The sequence below is a fragment of the Haliotis rubra genome, unplaced genomic scaffold (assembly GCF_003918875.1).
Source record: "Haliotis rubra isolate DU_JTF1 unplaced genomic scaffold, ASM391887v1 Scf172, whole genome shotgun sequence".
NCBI lineage: Eukaryota > Metazoa > Mollusca > Gastropoda > Lepetellida > Haliotidae > Haliotis > Haliotis rubra.
In genome coordinates this window covers 1122284-1138932 of record NW_025765692.1, presented here as the reverse complement: position 1 = coordinate 1138932, position 16649 = coordinate 1122284, and the positions used below count along the sequence as shown (strand labels likewise).

The following is a 16649-nucleotide window of genomic DNA, read 5'->3' as shown; positions in this document are numbered from 1 at the left end:
GTAGACGACACTGAGGTTGGAGATGGCTGAGGTGGTGAAGACGAGGACGACGACAAGCATGACAGGAATAATTACGATGATGATGTGATGATGACGTCGTAGTGAGTGAGTGAGTTGAGTTTTACGCTGCACTCAGCAATATTCCAGCTATATGGCGGCGGTCTGTAAATAATCGAGTCTGGGCCAGACAATCTTGTGATCAACAGCATGGACATCGGTCTGCGCAATTGGGAACCGATGACATGGGTCAACCAAGTCAGTGAGCCTGACCACCCGATCCCGTTAGTCGCCTCTTACGACAAGCATGGGTTACTGAAGATCAATATTCTAACCCGGATCTTCACGTCGTAGTGATTACGATGGTGGGGATGATGATGTCGTAGTGATTATAATGATGGTGATGATGACGTCGTAGTGATTACGATGGTGGTGGTGATGACGTCGTAGTGATTATAATGATGGTGATGATGACGTCGTAGTGATTACAATGGTGGTGGTGATGACGTCGTAGTGATTATAATGATGGTGATGATGACGTCGTAGTGATTACGATGGTAGTGATTTTGATGTCGTAGTGATTATAATGATGGTGATGATGACGTAGTGATTATAATGATGGTGATGACGTCGTAGTGATTATAATGATGGTGATGATGACGTCGTAGTGATTATAATGATGGTGATGATGACGTAGTGATTATAATGATGGTGATGACGTCGTAGTGATTACGATGGTGGTGATGATGACGTCGTAGTGATTATAATGGTGATGATGACGTCGTAGTGATTATAATGATGGTGATGATGACGTAGTGATTACGATGGTGGCGATTTTGACGTCGTAGTGATTATGATGGTGGTGATGATTACGTCGTAGTGATTATAATGATGGTGATGATGATGTAGTGATTACGATGGTGGTGATTTTGACGTCGTGGTGATTATAATGATGGTGATGACGTCGTAGTGATTACGATGGTGGTGATCATTACGTCGTAGTGATTATAATGATGGTGATGATGACGTCGTAGTGATTATAATGATGGTGATGACGTCGTAGTGATTACGATGGTGGTGATCATTACGTCGTAGTGATTATAATGATGGTGATGATGACGTCGTAGTGATTATAATGATGGTGATGGGTTTTGATTACGTTGATAACTTTTTAAACTCATTTTTAGTAAAATCCAATTTTTACGTGAAAAGTTTAGTTCACCCGGAGGTTTATGGAATCCACTTTGCTCTGGCCGTCCAGGATAGGGCTGGAATAAAATCAACTCACTCACTCATTCATGATAGGCATCATCATAAAGCAGGGATATAGGCCTTAATAAAATCTTCTCTTTGTATTTACTTTTCAATTATAAACGCGTGTCAGTCGGGGCACTCATGTGTCGTGTATTAATGTATTTACATTTTTAGTAGATGTGAAACTCGGGTGTGTGGCGTTGTGGCTATCGGGCCATCAGGCGGCCATCTTGACATGAAAGCCCAGATGGAAGGCGAGATGGGGATTATGATGGGGCCATGTAAACACTCTCTGTGGGGCTAATCAGGAAGATGAGGATGCTGATATCACGCTGGTCATTCAGCGTTCAGGGGGATAGGTTCCCCTCTTTGATCCTCCCCCTACCCTCGCTCCCAGCACTGGAACAAAAACAGATATTTATCATAAATACACCAAGATCGGATCACGTAAACAACGACGAGAAGGGGCGGGAGTTTACGAGAGTTGCTAATGATGGGTGTACGCGAAGTAATTTCAGTTGTTTAGCTCTCGTTAAAGATTGCCAAAGACTTGTCAGTTCGATGTGGAGGAAACGAATCATGTTTCGGATATAATTTGAAATGGGTTCCTAACCTATTCAAGCAGGAATTGATCAGTTACTATGTAACGGCACAGTGTCGCATGATGGCAGGAGTATAGCAGGATTGTGGACTTAATGGATAACAACTTCTTTCATTTCGTGAGTGCGACGTTTCGACACAGAACAGTACAAGAATCTGTATCGAAACGTCGCACTCACAAAATAATAGACGTTATTATTCATAAAGTTTGTTCAGTATTGTACTTTCCATCTTCTAAAGTGACTCTCACTGATGTAATGAGTAGCAGTGTTGTTCTTGGTGAACACGTCGTAGTCGTTGTACATGTAGCAGTGGTAGAGGTCGTAGTCGATGTTCCGTGGCAGAATACAAGTACGGTAGCAGTGGTTGAGCTCGTAGTCGATGTGCACGTAGTTCTAAGTGATAGAACTCCAAGTACAATAGCAGTGGTAGAAGTCGTAGGCAATGTACACGAAGTAATGGTAGATGATAGAACTCTCAGTGAATACTACTCACGGTACTACAATTGTAATATGGCTACTGCTTTAAAGTATATTTTCAAATGCTATCAATATTTGACTGTGTCCGCTCCGTATTGAGCGGTACGTGATTCCAGTCATAATCGGATGCAACAATCTCCCATATCGCCTGAATATTTGGCATGCTGCTCGACTCCGCACTGTCTATAAATAGTTGTGTTTTATATACAACGAATTTATGGCGATTATATGTAGTGCGGATATTTGTACAGTTTTCATTTAATTCAATCTTTGTTATACACAACTGCGGTAGACTCGGGCCTCGGGGAAATTAACCAGCGTAATTGAGTTAGTCTTAGAAGGCGACATTCTGTCTTGCCATTGTGAAGAGCCGGAGTAGATGGAGGATGCTCCGCCTTATAAAAGGGGAAATTGGCTTATATGCTTACATATGTGTGCACTAAAACGATTAAACCAAACATGCACATATATAATTTAATGTAGGTATAGTTATATACGTGGGGGCATTTAGCTGTACCTCGTTATTAGCCCACTTGTGAAATGTGCTTTTACTAAAAACGTATGAAGTGTTTTCGTCTGTAAACCAATCTGGATTTGGCTTAGGGTTGCAGATTTCCTGATGGCACTTTAAATATATTTTAACAAATAAATAAATAAATATTGAATAAATAAATAAATAAATAAATAAATAAATAAATAAATAAATAAATAAATAAATAAATAAATAAATAAATAAATAAATAAATAAATAAATAAATAGCCGATTTCCTGATGGAACTTCAAATATATTTTTAATGAATGAATGAATGAATGAATTTAATGAATGAATGATGTGTGAATGACCGTCTTACGATGCAGAGACTATGTATATTTAGTCCTAATATTTAGATACAAATTTCTCCCATATCATTATAACGGCGGCGGACGATGAGTCAACCATTACTACTTACAGCAGCAGTGGGCGTTCCAGCAGCAGCCTCAGTAACAGCAGCAGGACACCGACGTTTCAGATGACATCGTTCTCTGGTTTGGAGATGTTAAGTCGTATGTGTGGGCGGTCTGTTTGAAATGCAAATACTGATTTCAGTAAAATGAGCTCATGGCGTGACGGTCACAGTGTGATATATTTTATGGCCAATTACCAAGATTATACAACAACGTCTGTAAGACAGCAGAATTCCGTGACTCACGAAATAGGCGTAATTCCTTTTCAGAAACAGAACAATAGGACCTCAATGTTCATTATTATTATTTAAATGACTGTAATTATTATTTGTTCACATTGTGCACACTGGTTTTATTGTCATTCCTCAACAAATATATCACGTGGAACATAAAAGAGCCTAGTAAATAAAAGGTATTACGAAGTATGTAAATATGACATATTCTTTAACGGCCTGTATTAATAATATCAATACTGCGATGTGTTTCAAATGGAGTCTCAAGTGGATCGCCCTATCACAGGTGCGCTATTAGACTAATGCTTAGTCTCTGAATATATGTAATTTTGATAGTAACAAACAAGCCCATTTAAATTGAAAAGGAGACCCAGGAGACCAGAGATTCAGAACCTGAACCTGAGGAAATCTAGACTTGCTTTATTTAGGGCTTTAGCACTGCAGAGAGGGCTTGGCAGTAGGGAAATAATGTGGTTTAGGGACTGTGAGACAGACTAATGCGCTATCTACAGATGAGGGGGTTTTGCGTGTATGTGGGAACTTAGAACATTGCCGGTGCTCTCTGACACTGTGAGGAGGCGAGGTCACTTCGAGGAAAGTGATTGGCTAATATTTCACTTCCGGGAAAATGGCATCGAAAGATGTTGATACGAGGGTGTGAATCTTTCGGAGTAGAAATTAGATGATTTTCCAGTGCTACTATCCACATGTAAGATAAAATGCACCTTGAATTGCAAAACAAGGCAAAACTGTCTCTATCACCTCGTTCAGTAATTCATGTCACTTCAAAACAATGCTTCAAACTTGCGAGCTATGCCAACAGCGTAGGAAACGTTGTCACACAAACTCGGTGATTAAAGTGACCTTGTAACGGTGTTAACCTTTAGAGGGTATGATTTATAGTGTTAAGGAGTGGGGACTTCTTATGAATTGGAAGAGGTCATTGATTTCTTACTATACACATTTTCTATGCAGACATTGCCTGTCTCTCCGCTGATCAGTGTCGGGCTTTTGACGACAAGAGACGAGAACCGTCAACGATTTTGAGTACAAATTAAACATGACACTGACACAAACTAAAATTGGAGTGGTGCCAATGTGTGCAGTATGTCAGTGTTTACAAGTGATGTGTTTGTGCGTTGATGGGAGACTGATAGTGATACATGCTGGGATAGAAACTGTTTTGCTGTTTATATTTAATTGTTCCAAATAAAATTAGGCCACTGAACTCCACACCACATGGGCATGATCTAAGTGAAAAAACAAAATGGAAATCATTATCTTGGTTAACCCCAGCTGCCTTTTGACTTATCCCACCAGGTACCCATTCACAGAGGCACTTTTGAACAAACACGACCACTTGCCTGAAGTAGCTTGATTGTTGTTATGTCAGCATTAACACCTGACAAACACATGCCACAGATTCACACTTCATGTTACATTAAATGTATTGACACTCCTACAAAAGGAAGATAGAAATGAACAGTAACTGATTCACACAAGCAGATTTACTTCCAGCAATACGCTATATTATTACACATCTACTACAGAAACATTTGAGAAAACTCTTTACAATAAAGATATTGGAAAACTGAGGTTAGATATGTTGTTGTGAACATTATTCCAAAACTCAATGTTGAATGTATGATGTATTGGATTGTATGCTATGGATCAAATGTTTTTAAAGCAGCAGATTTTGTCTGAGTTGAAAAGATGTATGGTGAATGGTACAGAAGTGTTTATTTTCCATGTACATTCCAAATGTACGGTAATGATGAAACTATATGGTATGCTTGGAGTAATGTGATCGAACACCGTTTTACTTCCGTCTTAGCCATTCAATATTAAGGTGCCTTTTTGATGTGCTATTGTTATAACCTGTATAATTTGTATGATTAAACACACATGTTGAGTGGTACAGACTGCCACTGTGTTATAGGTCAGTCATGATGTCACGACGTGCGATCCGGATTGCTGTGAATTCCAAGGTGTGGAAGCCGACAGAGAGAATGGACATTGGCGGCACAGTGTGTTCAGAAAGAAGAGAAGGAGAGAATTGGGAAATTTGTCTTCAAGAAAGATAGCAAGCCATCGATGGTGAGATGTTTTTGCCCCCATTATGCTTTCTTCAGTACAGAGTTGCCTCCCTTAGTTTAATACATACTGTCCCTTGGTCAGAGTGAGTGAGTGAGTGAGTTTAGTTTTACACCGCACTCAGCAATATTCCAGCTATATGGCGTCGGTCTGTAAATAATTGAGTCTGGACCAGACAATCTAGTGATCAACAGCATGAGCATCGATATGCGCAATTGGGAACCGATGCTATGTGTCAACAAAGTCAGTGAGCCTGACCACCCGATCCCGTTAGTCGCCTCTTACAACAAGCATAGTTGCCTTTTGTGGCAAGCATGGGTTACTGAAGACCTATTCTACCCCGGATCTTCACGGGTCTCCTGAGTCAGAAATGATAGGAAATTTGATGAAATGTTATGTGCACTCTACTACCAACCAGCTGTGTGTACAAAGAACAGCTTCAGAAGTATAATGTGATCACCTGAAAAGTGGTGTTTTTCGTGTAGTATTACTGTATCATTGCAAATCGGAATATGAGCATCAGTGTGGACACTCAAACCATGGATGATGATGACCAATTTGTTGATATGGAAATAGTCTGTGTCACTGAAACATACAAATGTATCTGAAATACTGTTGAAAAACATGTTAAGACTAACTCACCCTCTCACTCACTCACTCACTCACTCACTGCAACCCATGTTTGTCGTAAGAGACGACTAACAGGATTAGGTGATTATGCTCGCGCATATCATCAAATCCCATTTGCACAGATCGATGCTCATGCTCTTAATCATTGGATTGTCTGGTCCAGATTCATTATTTACAGACCACCACTATATAACTGGAATATTTTGAGTGCAGTGTTGAACAACAAATAAACAAAGGTTCATGTTATTGTATACAGGAACAACAAGAAGGCATACTCACTTGTATGTCAGAAAAACAAAATCATGATATGATGATAAATTAGTTTGGCTGGAAACTAAGGGTATATTGATCTGTGTTCAGCTTGGACGACTGTTGATTCGGAGGGTGCTGGCAGACATCACAGGGAGGGATTTCATCGACATCAGACTAGAGAGAACGGAGAAGGGGAAACCATTCCTTGAACCAACAGAATCAGGGGAAGATTTTCATGGAAGTTTCAATGTTGCCCATCATGGTGACTACGCTGTATTAGCTGTCGACACTCACCTGGCTGTCGGAACAGATGTCATGAAAGTCGAACACAGTAAGTAAATTATCATCATGTCATTGGGTGGCTCAGTTGTTCAGGGTGCTATAACATGTTGTGTCGAAAGGTCTCTAGGTTAGGTTTGGTTTGAAAAATTAAACTTAATTCTGTGACGTAACCCCAGTGTAGTGTTAGTTTCAATACACTTTGTACCTGTATGAGCAGTACTGTCCAGATTACAAGGGTTTGATTGTATGAGATGTACATTTGTATATGACAGCAGTCCTGTCCAGATTACAAGGGTTTGATTGTATGGGATGTAGATATGTATATGACAGCAGTACTGTCCAGATTACAAGGGTTTGATTGTATGAGATGTACATGTGTATATGACATTAGTACTGTCCAGATTACAAGGGTTTGATTGTATGAGATGTAGATGTGTATATGACAGCAGTACTGTCCAGATTACAAGGGTTTGATTGTATGAGATGTACATGTGTATATGACATTAGTACTGTCCAGATTATCAGTGTTTGATTGTATGAGATGTAGATGTGTATATGACATTAGTACTGTCCAGATTATCAGTGTTTGATTGTATGAGATGTACATGTGTATATGACATTAGTACTGTCCAGATTATCAGGGTTTGATGGATGGATGGTCACACTATTATGTTTAAATGATGGATGAAAGGGCTATTGGCCACACCAAAATTGCACCTTGTTATCAGTAGACTGTTACATACACGCCTGATGTGGATCACGTGATCCCAACATCGACACTTCCGGTGAATCACCAGCCTTGAAGATCATAAAACCGTAATGCTTGTTTTTGTTATTCTACCATGATAACCTGTTTTCTTCGGAAGCAAATATTGATGTCAGTAACGTTATGTTATAAATGCATATTTTATCAGCAGTGAAGCATATTTCAACACAGGGCTACACAAACCATCCATCTACGTCCACATGCAAGGGGGAGATTGCTATCTACTATGTCGTGAATTTGTCTATTATGCTGAAGGCTGTCAAACATTTTGCATGTAGAGAGAATATTGTCCAATAAATCAACAGCATACTCTGGGAGTCAGCAGGTGGCCAAAGTTATCGCTGTAAAATCATAAATAAAAAGTGTATTATATGACCATTAGCTGTAGACAATCTTTGGGAGTTGCAGGTACCGTGATGGAGTTGAGGTTGATATGGACGATGCTGTGCCAGAATCTGACTGATAACAGTTTTAAGTTTCAGAGTAGATATTTTCATAAATTATTTAACTCTGAAAGTTGATGTAAATGGCTACAGAATGACTGCGTGTTAAATATAGTGTTGCCATCATTTGTGATACAAGTTGACTTGAGATTCAGTTGTGTTATGTTAGATGTGAGGAGGATATGTCAGGATGTTGGGGAGGAATCGTGCGGTCCAATATGTCTAGGTAGCGGTTGTCAAAGACATGGGGTGGGAGAGGGTTGTCAAAGATGTTCAGGTAGGGAGGGAAAAGTCAAAGTTGTGGGGTTTAGGGGGGGATGTCAAAGATGTGTGGTGGGAGGGGCTGTCAAAGTTGTGGGATGGAAGGGTTGTCAAATATGTGGGGTGGGGGTTTAAGCTGTCAAATATGTGGGTGCTAGAGGCGTTGTCAAAAGATGTGGGGTGGGGAGGGAGGTATCAAAAATGTGGGGTGGGGAGTGTATTGTCAAATATGTCGGTGGGGGGAGGTGAAGTGTGGGGGTGTGGAAAGATGGGATGGGGAGGGCATTGTCAAATATGTGGGGTGGGGAGGGCATTGTTAAATATGTGGGGTGGGGATGGGGTTGTCAAAGATATGCAGATTAGGAGGGAGGTGTTAAAGTTGTGGGGAAGGGAGGGGCTGTCAAAGATGTGGGGTGGTGAGGGAGGTGTTAAAGTTGTCGTGTGGGGAGGGGATGTCAAAGTTGTGGTATAGGAGGGGTTCAATGTTGGTGGTGGAGGGGGTGTCAACAACGTGATATCCACAGTATATAGCATTGTCAGCAGACGTGATCCACAGTGTATAGCATTGTCAGCAGACGTGAGATACACAATATGAGCAGACGTGAGATCCACAGTTTATAGCATTGTCAGCTGACATGAGATCCACAATATATAACATTGTCAGCAGACGTGAGATACACTGTTTATAGGATTGACAGCAGACGTGAGATACACAGTATATAGCATTGTCAGAGATTGTGAGATCAAGTTTATAGCATTGTCAGTGGGGTGGGGGAGGGCATTCAAAATATGTGGGGTGGTCAGTGCAGATGTCAAATATGTTGGGTATATAGGGGTTGTCAAAGATATGCAGATTAGAGATGTTAAAGTTGTGGGGATAGGGGCTGTCAAAGATGTGTGTTTTGGGAGGGAGGTGTTAAAGTTATAGCATTGTGGGCAGGGATGTCACAGTTTATAGCTTAGGAGGGTTCAATGTTGGTGGTGGATTGTCAACAGACGTGATATACAGTATATAGCATTGTCAGCAGACGGAGATACACAGTATATAGCATTGTCAGCAGACATGAGATCACAGTATATAGCATTGTCAGCAGACAGTATATAGCATTGTCAGCAGACGCGAGAGATACACAGTATAGCATTGTCAGCAGACGTGAGATACACAGTATATAGCATTGTCAGCAGGCGTGAGATACACAGTATATAGCATTGTCAGCAGACGGAGATACACAGTATATAGCATTGTCAGCAGACGTGAGATACACAGTATATAGCATTGTCAGCAGACGTGAGATACACAGTATATAGCATTGTCAGCTGACGTGAGATACACAGTATATAGCATTGTCAGCAGACGTGAGATACACAGTTTATAGCATTGTCAGCAGACGTGAGATACACAGTATATAGCATTGTCAGCAGACATAAGATACACAGTATATAGCATTGTCAGCAGACGTGAGATACACAGTATATAGCATTGTCAGCAGACGTGAGATACACAGTATATAGCATTGTCAGCAGACGTGAGATACACAGTTTGAGCAGACGTGAGATACACAGTATATAGCATTGTCAGCAGATGTGAGATACACAGTATATAGCATTGTCAGCAGACGTGAGATACACAGTATATAGCATTGTCAGCAGACGTGATATACACAGTTTATAGCATTGTCAGAGAATGTGAGATACGCAGTTTATAGCATTGTCAGAGAATGTGAGATACACAGTATATAGCATTGTCAGTGAGATATGGGATGGCCTGGTATGTTGAGTGGTGGACCCTGCAGTCTATCTAGAACTACACGTTTCAGGAAAGGACATGAGGAAGTTTTTCTCCACACTTCGTCGCCAGATGACGGAGCAGGAATGGGAGACAGTGGAGAGGCAGGAGGGTGATGCTGGGAAGATGACAATGTTTTACAGATTGTGGGTGAGTGAGTGACTGTGTGTATCAAGACACACACACAGTGTGTAAGTGCAGTTAGCTCGAAGATGACACTTCACCTAACCTCATCCTTTGGATGGCGCCATGATGTGGTTGTCCCTGCCAATATTGTCCAGGTGTCATGGTTTCGTGTAGACAGGACGTTGTTTTACTTTCAGTGTCTGAAGGAGAGCTATGTCAAGGCTATTGGAATAGGAATGGGTTTTGATGTCAGCAGACTGGACTTCCATATCCCTACAGAGAAGCTGTCAGTGAACCAGATGGTCCGAGACACCTTTGTATATGTGGATGGGAAGAAGCAAACTGATTGGTTGTTTGAGGAAACCATGTTGGATGCAGATCACTGTGTTGCTATAGCGACCAGTATAGGTGCTACTGATGTATGCAAGGTAGGTAATATATCCACTTGGACACCTACATGCTCCAACTCACTCACTCACCATGTAATGAATGTAAGCCATGATTGTGTTGTTGGGTCCATTCAACCTCAAGTGTAGATCCTGGGGTAAGTGGACCTCAGTGACACCACAATGTACAGTCTGACCACAATGTTCAGTCTGACCATGATGTTCAGTCTGACCACGATGTACAGTCTGACCACAATGTACAGTCTGACCACAATGTTCAGTCTGACCACACTGTTCAGTCTGACCACAATGTTCAGTCTGACCACAATGTACAGTCTGACCACAATGTACAGTCTGACCACAATGTACAGTCTGACCACAGTCTGACCACACTGTTCAGTCTGACCACAATGTTCAGTCTGACCACAATGTACAGTCTGACCACAATGTACAGTCTGACCACAATGTACAGTCTGACCACAGTCTGACCACAATGTTCAGTCTGACCACAATGTACAGTCTGACCACAATGTTCAGTCTGACCACAATGTACAGTCTGACCACAATGTACAGTCTGACCACAATGTTCAGTCTGACCACAATGTACAGTCTGACCACAATGAACAGCTGACCACAATGTACAGTGGTCAGACTGTACTTTGCAGAACAAACTACAACATGTTTCAGTCCTACGCCTGTTCTAAATATGAGACATAGCAGTCCAGTTTCCGTGTATATGCAAGTAAACTGTGTACTCCTGAGGGGACATGCTTATTCCAGATTTGCAAAATAAAAGACAACCTCACAAAGACAATCTTTTGAGTGAAGTGATATTCCAGAAGTATTGGTTCAAAAATATTTTTATTTAAAAATCAATTGTTTCATTTTAAAAACATTTATAAAGATATTTACATCACAGGTTTTATCTTTCCAGTTTAATCAGTTGTGAATGTTCCAAATAAACGATGTGAACTTTTTGCAAGACAAACAATCGTTTTTCAGTAATTCATTTCATTACTCTTGATAGGATAAATTGGTCCTGTTGAAATATTGATAAATTACCCATGTTTAACGCTATTTTGATAAACTTGTTGGGTTACAAAATGTGTCACATTTAATTACAAGATAGCATAACTCAAAAGTCTCTCTCTTTATACTGTTTTCTTTGAAATGCTATTTCAACAAACTTGCGTATAGAAAACAGGATGGAAATAGCATTCCAGTGGTGATAATCTGTTCTTTCATTGACGGGAACTTGTATAAGCCATGCGCAGGGCTTATCTCTCGCTGGCCCTGCCGCCAGTGTCTTCCTGTACTTATCTCCAACCTTCCCGTATCTTTTGATTCTCCTTTGGAGTGGAATGTGATATGAGAATTCTCCTGACACTGTAACAAATTATAGATCCCACTTGTTGACAGTGGCAGGGAAATAGCATCTCCACTTCCTCTATACTGTTTACACAACTAATTAATTATAATGACAGCTGCATGTACCTGTCAGATGGAGAAGCGATGTGTTTTTATTCCTTGGATTAAGTGTCTGGACCATACATAAACATTTTGTTATAGACTATTGAATGTATCTAGTGTTGTGATCCTGTGTGATTTGTTTATTGGACACTGTTTGATCATTTCAGCATTAACTGTAAAAGTTTGGTAATAATTTATGCATCATTCTTGATTTGGATTTTTAAAGTGTTGTCGGTTCAAGTTAAAGCCAATATATCATGTGGTCTTTATCTGTATGTCATGCATCAGGTCAAGGTCATTGTTCGGGGTACGTGAAGGGGGATGGGGTAGCCTAGTAGTTGATGTGTTTGCTCCTCAAGCTGAGGACTCTGGGTTTGATTCTCCACTTGTGTGTGACACCCAGTCTTGGTGCCTTCCTTGCTATAAAGAGCTGGAATAATAAGCTACTATGTTAAGCTAGGACACCTTTGTTTCTGCCCTCCCCACTGATGTTGAAAGAGAACTGCCTCCCCACAGATGTTGACTTTCTCATAACTTAAAGGTCAAGATCATAAAGTTGAAAACTAAAACACTTTAATTGGAAAGTATTTTGCTTTTATCTGTATACTTGGTTGATGTCTTCTCGAGGATCAGTCCAAGTAAACTTAGGCTCAGTATTATTTGTTACACTGCTATACTGAGTCTAACAAAACCTTATGGAAGGTCGCGTCAGGTAACCTTTGAGCAACCTATGACCATCCAATCAAATGCAAGACGACAGAAAGGATTTAACTAATCAGTCAACGGCTACTATTTAGGGTTCGGCGGGACTTACAATATGGATTTACTCTTCCCCGGTCGCCAACACTGATCTCACAACAAATGAAAACCCGCATAAAACACAGACATATGACCTGCAGAATAAACGATGTGAACTTTTGCAAGACAAACAATCGTTTTTCAGTAATTCATTTCATTACTCTTGATAGGATAAATTGGTCCTGTTGAAATATTGATAAATTACCCATGTTTAACGCTATTTTGATAAACTTGTTGGGTTACAAAATGTGTCACATTTAATTACAAGATAGCATAACTCAAAAGTCTCTCTCTTTATACTGTTTTCTTTGAAATGCTATTTCAACAAACTTGCGTATAGAAAACAGGATGGAAATAGCATTCCAGTGGTGATAATCTGTTCTTTCATTGACGGGAACTTGTATAAGCCATGCGAGGGCGCCTATCTCGCTGGCCCTGCCGTCAGTGTCTTCCTGTACTTATCTCCAACCTTCCCGTATCTTTTTGATTCTCCCTTTGGAGTGGAATGTGATATGAGAATTCTCCTGACACTGTAACAAATTATAGATCCCACTTGTTGACAGTGGCAGGGAAATAGCATCTCCACTTCCTCTATACTGTTTACACAACTAATTAATTATAATGACAGCTGCATGTACCTGTCAGATGGAGAAGCGATGTGTTTTTATTCCTTGGATTAAGTGTCTGGACCATACATAAACATGTTGTTATAGACTATTGAATGTATCTAGTGTTGTGACCCTGTGTGATTTGTTTATTGGACAGTTTGATCATTTCAGCATTAACTGTAAAAGTTTGGTAATAATTTATGCATCATTCTTGATTTGGATTTTTAAAGTGTTGTCGGTTCAAGTTAAAGCCAATATATCATGTGGTCTTTATCTGTATGTCATGCATCAGGTCAAGGTCATTGTTCGGGGTACGTGAAGGGGGATGGGGTAGCCTAGTAGTTGAAGTGTTTGCTCCTCAAGCTGAGGTTTGATTCTCCACTTGTGTGTGACACCCAGTCTTGGTGCTTCCTTGCTTTAAGAGCAGGAATAATAAGCTACTATGTTAACCAGGACACCTTTAAGGTTTTGTTGAAAGAGAACTGCCTCCCCACTGATGGTGACTTTCTCATAACTGCTGAAAAGTTGAAAACTAAAACACTTTAATTGGAAAGTATTTTGCTTTTATCTGTATACTTGGTTGATGTCTTCTCGAGGATCAGTCTAAGTAAACTTAGGCTCAGTATTATTTGTTACACTGCTATACTGAGTCTAACAAAACCTTATGGAAGGTCGCGTCAGGTAACCTTTGAGCAACCTATGACCATCCAATCAAACGCAAGATGACAGAAAGGATTTAACTAATCAGTCAACGGCTACTATTTAGGGTTCGACGGGACTTACAATATGGATTTACTCTTCCCCGGTCGCCAACACTGATCTCACAACAAATGAAAACCCGCATAAAACACAGACATATGACCTGCAGAATATACGCTTTTGGGTTTCTGTTGACATGGTTATCATTAGCTAATATTTCCGCAAGCTGACATCCTTGAATACTGACGAAACGCTATTTTCAGCGACTGTTTACTCACGGTTGTGGTGTGCTCCATGTGCATCACTCAGAAAACGTTCATACGGAAAATAGCATTCGGAATCGTTCGGGTACAAAACTTTTTCGAGGTAAAAGTTCAAAAGATATGTGCGAATGTCAACTTTTGCGATTTGGTAAGCTGTGTTCTGATTGGACAATTGAAAAGGTTACTTGACGCGACCTTCCACAAGGATTTGTTACACTCAGTATAGCAGTGTAACAAATAATACTGAGCCTAAGTTTACTTAGACTGCTCGAGGATGGGACCCAGTTTTTGTAATATTTTGGTTTAAATAAGTCAAAGGTCAAGGTCATCATACCATTGTTAGAAACACTGTACATGTATATACATGGTGATCTTTAGAAGCTTTAAGGAAATATCAGAAGAGCTGCTTCCATTTCTGCCACAGCAGTTGAAAGAAGTAAAGCCTTAAAGCAGATTTACAGGGTAAAGTAAAACCTCAACATAAACGAGTCAAAATACATGCTGAAAAGAGAAAACCCTGTATTAACAGTGGAATGACACCACAGGAGTCGGGTTCTATGCTGCTTTTAGGAATATTCCAGCACAATTAGGGTGGGAAACACCATGTGGAGACTCAGACCTTTAGTGTGACGAACAAACATTTGATGTACTTGGCAACCATGCTACCCCAGAAGTGGGAAGAGAGCCTTAATTGATTCAGTGAAATATACGGACAGGACACTTTGTAGTTGCTTACATATCTTCTTCAGGAGTCTACATGTTCCAGTTCGTTTGATTTCTGGACTGCAGCAGACCTTTTGTCCCGGTGTCGCCCCCCTGGAGGGAAGTCAGCCAGACCCTGAGTACTGGGCGGTGTTTGATGCAAGACAAGAGGCACCCATGGCCCAGAGGTCATGACGGTCAGCAGGGAGATGTTAGCCCTGAACCAGGGGAGATAACTGTTGGACATGATGTATGTAGTGGTCAACTGTGTCTGTAGAAACGTTTGATGAATGAGTGAAGAAAATATTGAAATCATATGTAGATATGTTTTCATTGAGTTGGGTTGGATATCTGCTGAAAACAATATTAACCAAGAATGGAAAAAATGTATATTGTGAGTTTTGTCTGATTTTCACTTTCTGGGGACCTTGTCACTGATGAAGTCATCACTTCTTCATCTGATGATGACATTTACATCGTGATGGGGGACCCTCCCCAGGGATTGTGCACCGACAAAAGAATTGTACTGCAGTATATCTGGATTGCAATAGGTATTGAGATATATTGGGGTCAGAAGTGTTCGACTGTGTTCGACTGTGTCAGTGTGATTGTTCCATAGATTCTGTTTGCTGCCAACTGAAGTGAATGATAATCAGCATCACCAGTCGTTTAGTTGTCATACATGGATACTTAGTTGTCATACATGGATACTGAGTTGTCATACATGGATACTGAGTTGTCATACATGAATACAGGGAGGTAATAACAAGAGAGAAGACTATTTCTGTAATCTACATTTCGGAAGGGAAGCATTTGTAAATGAATTTCTGTATGGATTTAAGTTAAACAAAACAAAGAATTGTCACAGTTATGTTGCTTGTTTTACACAGTATATCAGACGGCTGAAACAGTATTACAAGATGTATTGTTATCCCACCGCATATAATGCGGTGGGATATAGTCATCGCCTCCGTCTGTCTGTCCGTCCGGTCCGTCCATCCGTCATTCCGTCCGTCCGTCATCATTTTGTTTCGGACCATAACTCAAAACCGCTTCGATATTTTTAACCAAAATTGGTAGATATGTCAAACATAACCTAAGGTGGTGCCTTTTGCTATTTACAGATAATTGTCATTTTATTTTTCTCGGTTTCCATGGAAACGTTTTGGACTTAGTCTTAAAGAAGGGTGGGCTTCGCTTTCGAGCATAACTCAAGAACCGCTCAATATTTTTCAACAAAACTTGGTAGATATATCAAACAGATCCTAAAGTGGTGCCTTTTGCATTTCACAGATTTTTGGCATTTTTATTTTTCCCGGTTTCCATGGAAACGATTCGGACTTAGTCCCAAAAGTGAGGGGTGGGCTTCGTTTCCAGAGCATAACTCAAGAACCGTTCAATATTTTTCAACAAAACTTGGTAGATGTATGAAACAGAACCTTAAGTGGTGCCTTTTGCTATTTGCCGATTTTTGGCATTTTTATTTTTCCCGGTTTCCATGGAAACATTTTGAACTTAGTCTCAAAAAGTAAGGATTGCTTTCGCTTCCGAGCATAACTCAAGAACCGCTCAATA

The 16649-nt window shown here is 40.4% G+C and overlaps 1 protein-coding gene across 1 annotated transcript; it reads left to right on the top strand.

Moving 5' to 3' along the window:
- The first annotated feature begins 5454 nt into the window (after positions 1–5454).
- LOC124272731 (L-aminoadipate-semialdehyde dehydrogenase-phosphopantetheinyl transferase-like) lies at positions 5455–15464 on the top strand. The gene is given in 6 exon segments (XM_046707936.1): positions 5455–5513; positions 5515–5605; positions 6593–6815; positions 10054–10172; positions 10346–10576; positions 15122–15464. Coding segments are annotated over 6 exon segments (816 nt in total). The 3' UTR covers positions 15215–15464.
- The last annotated feature ends 1185 nt before the right edge of the window (positions 15465–16649 follow it).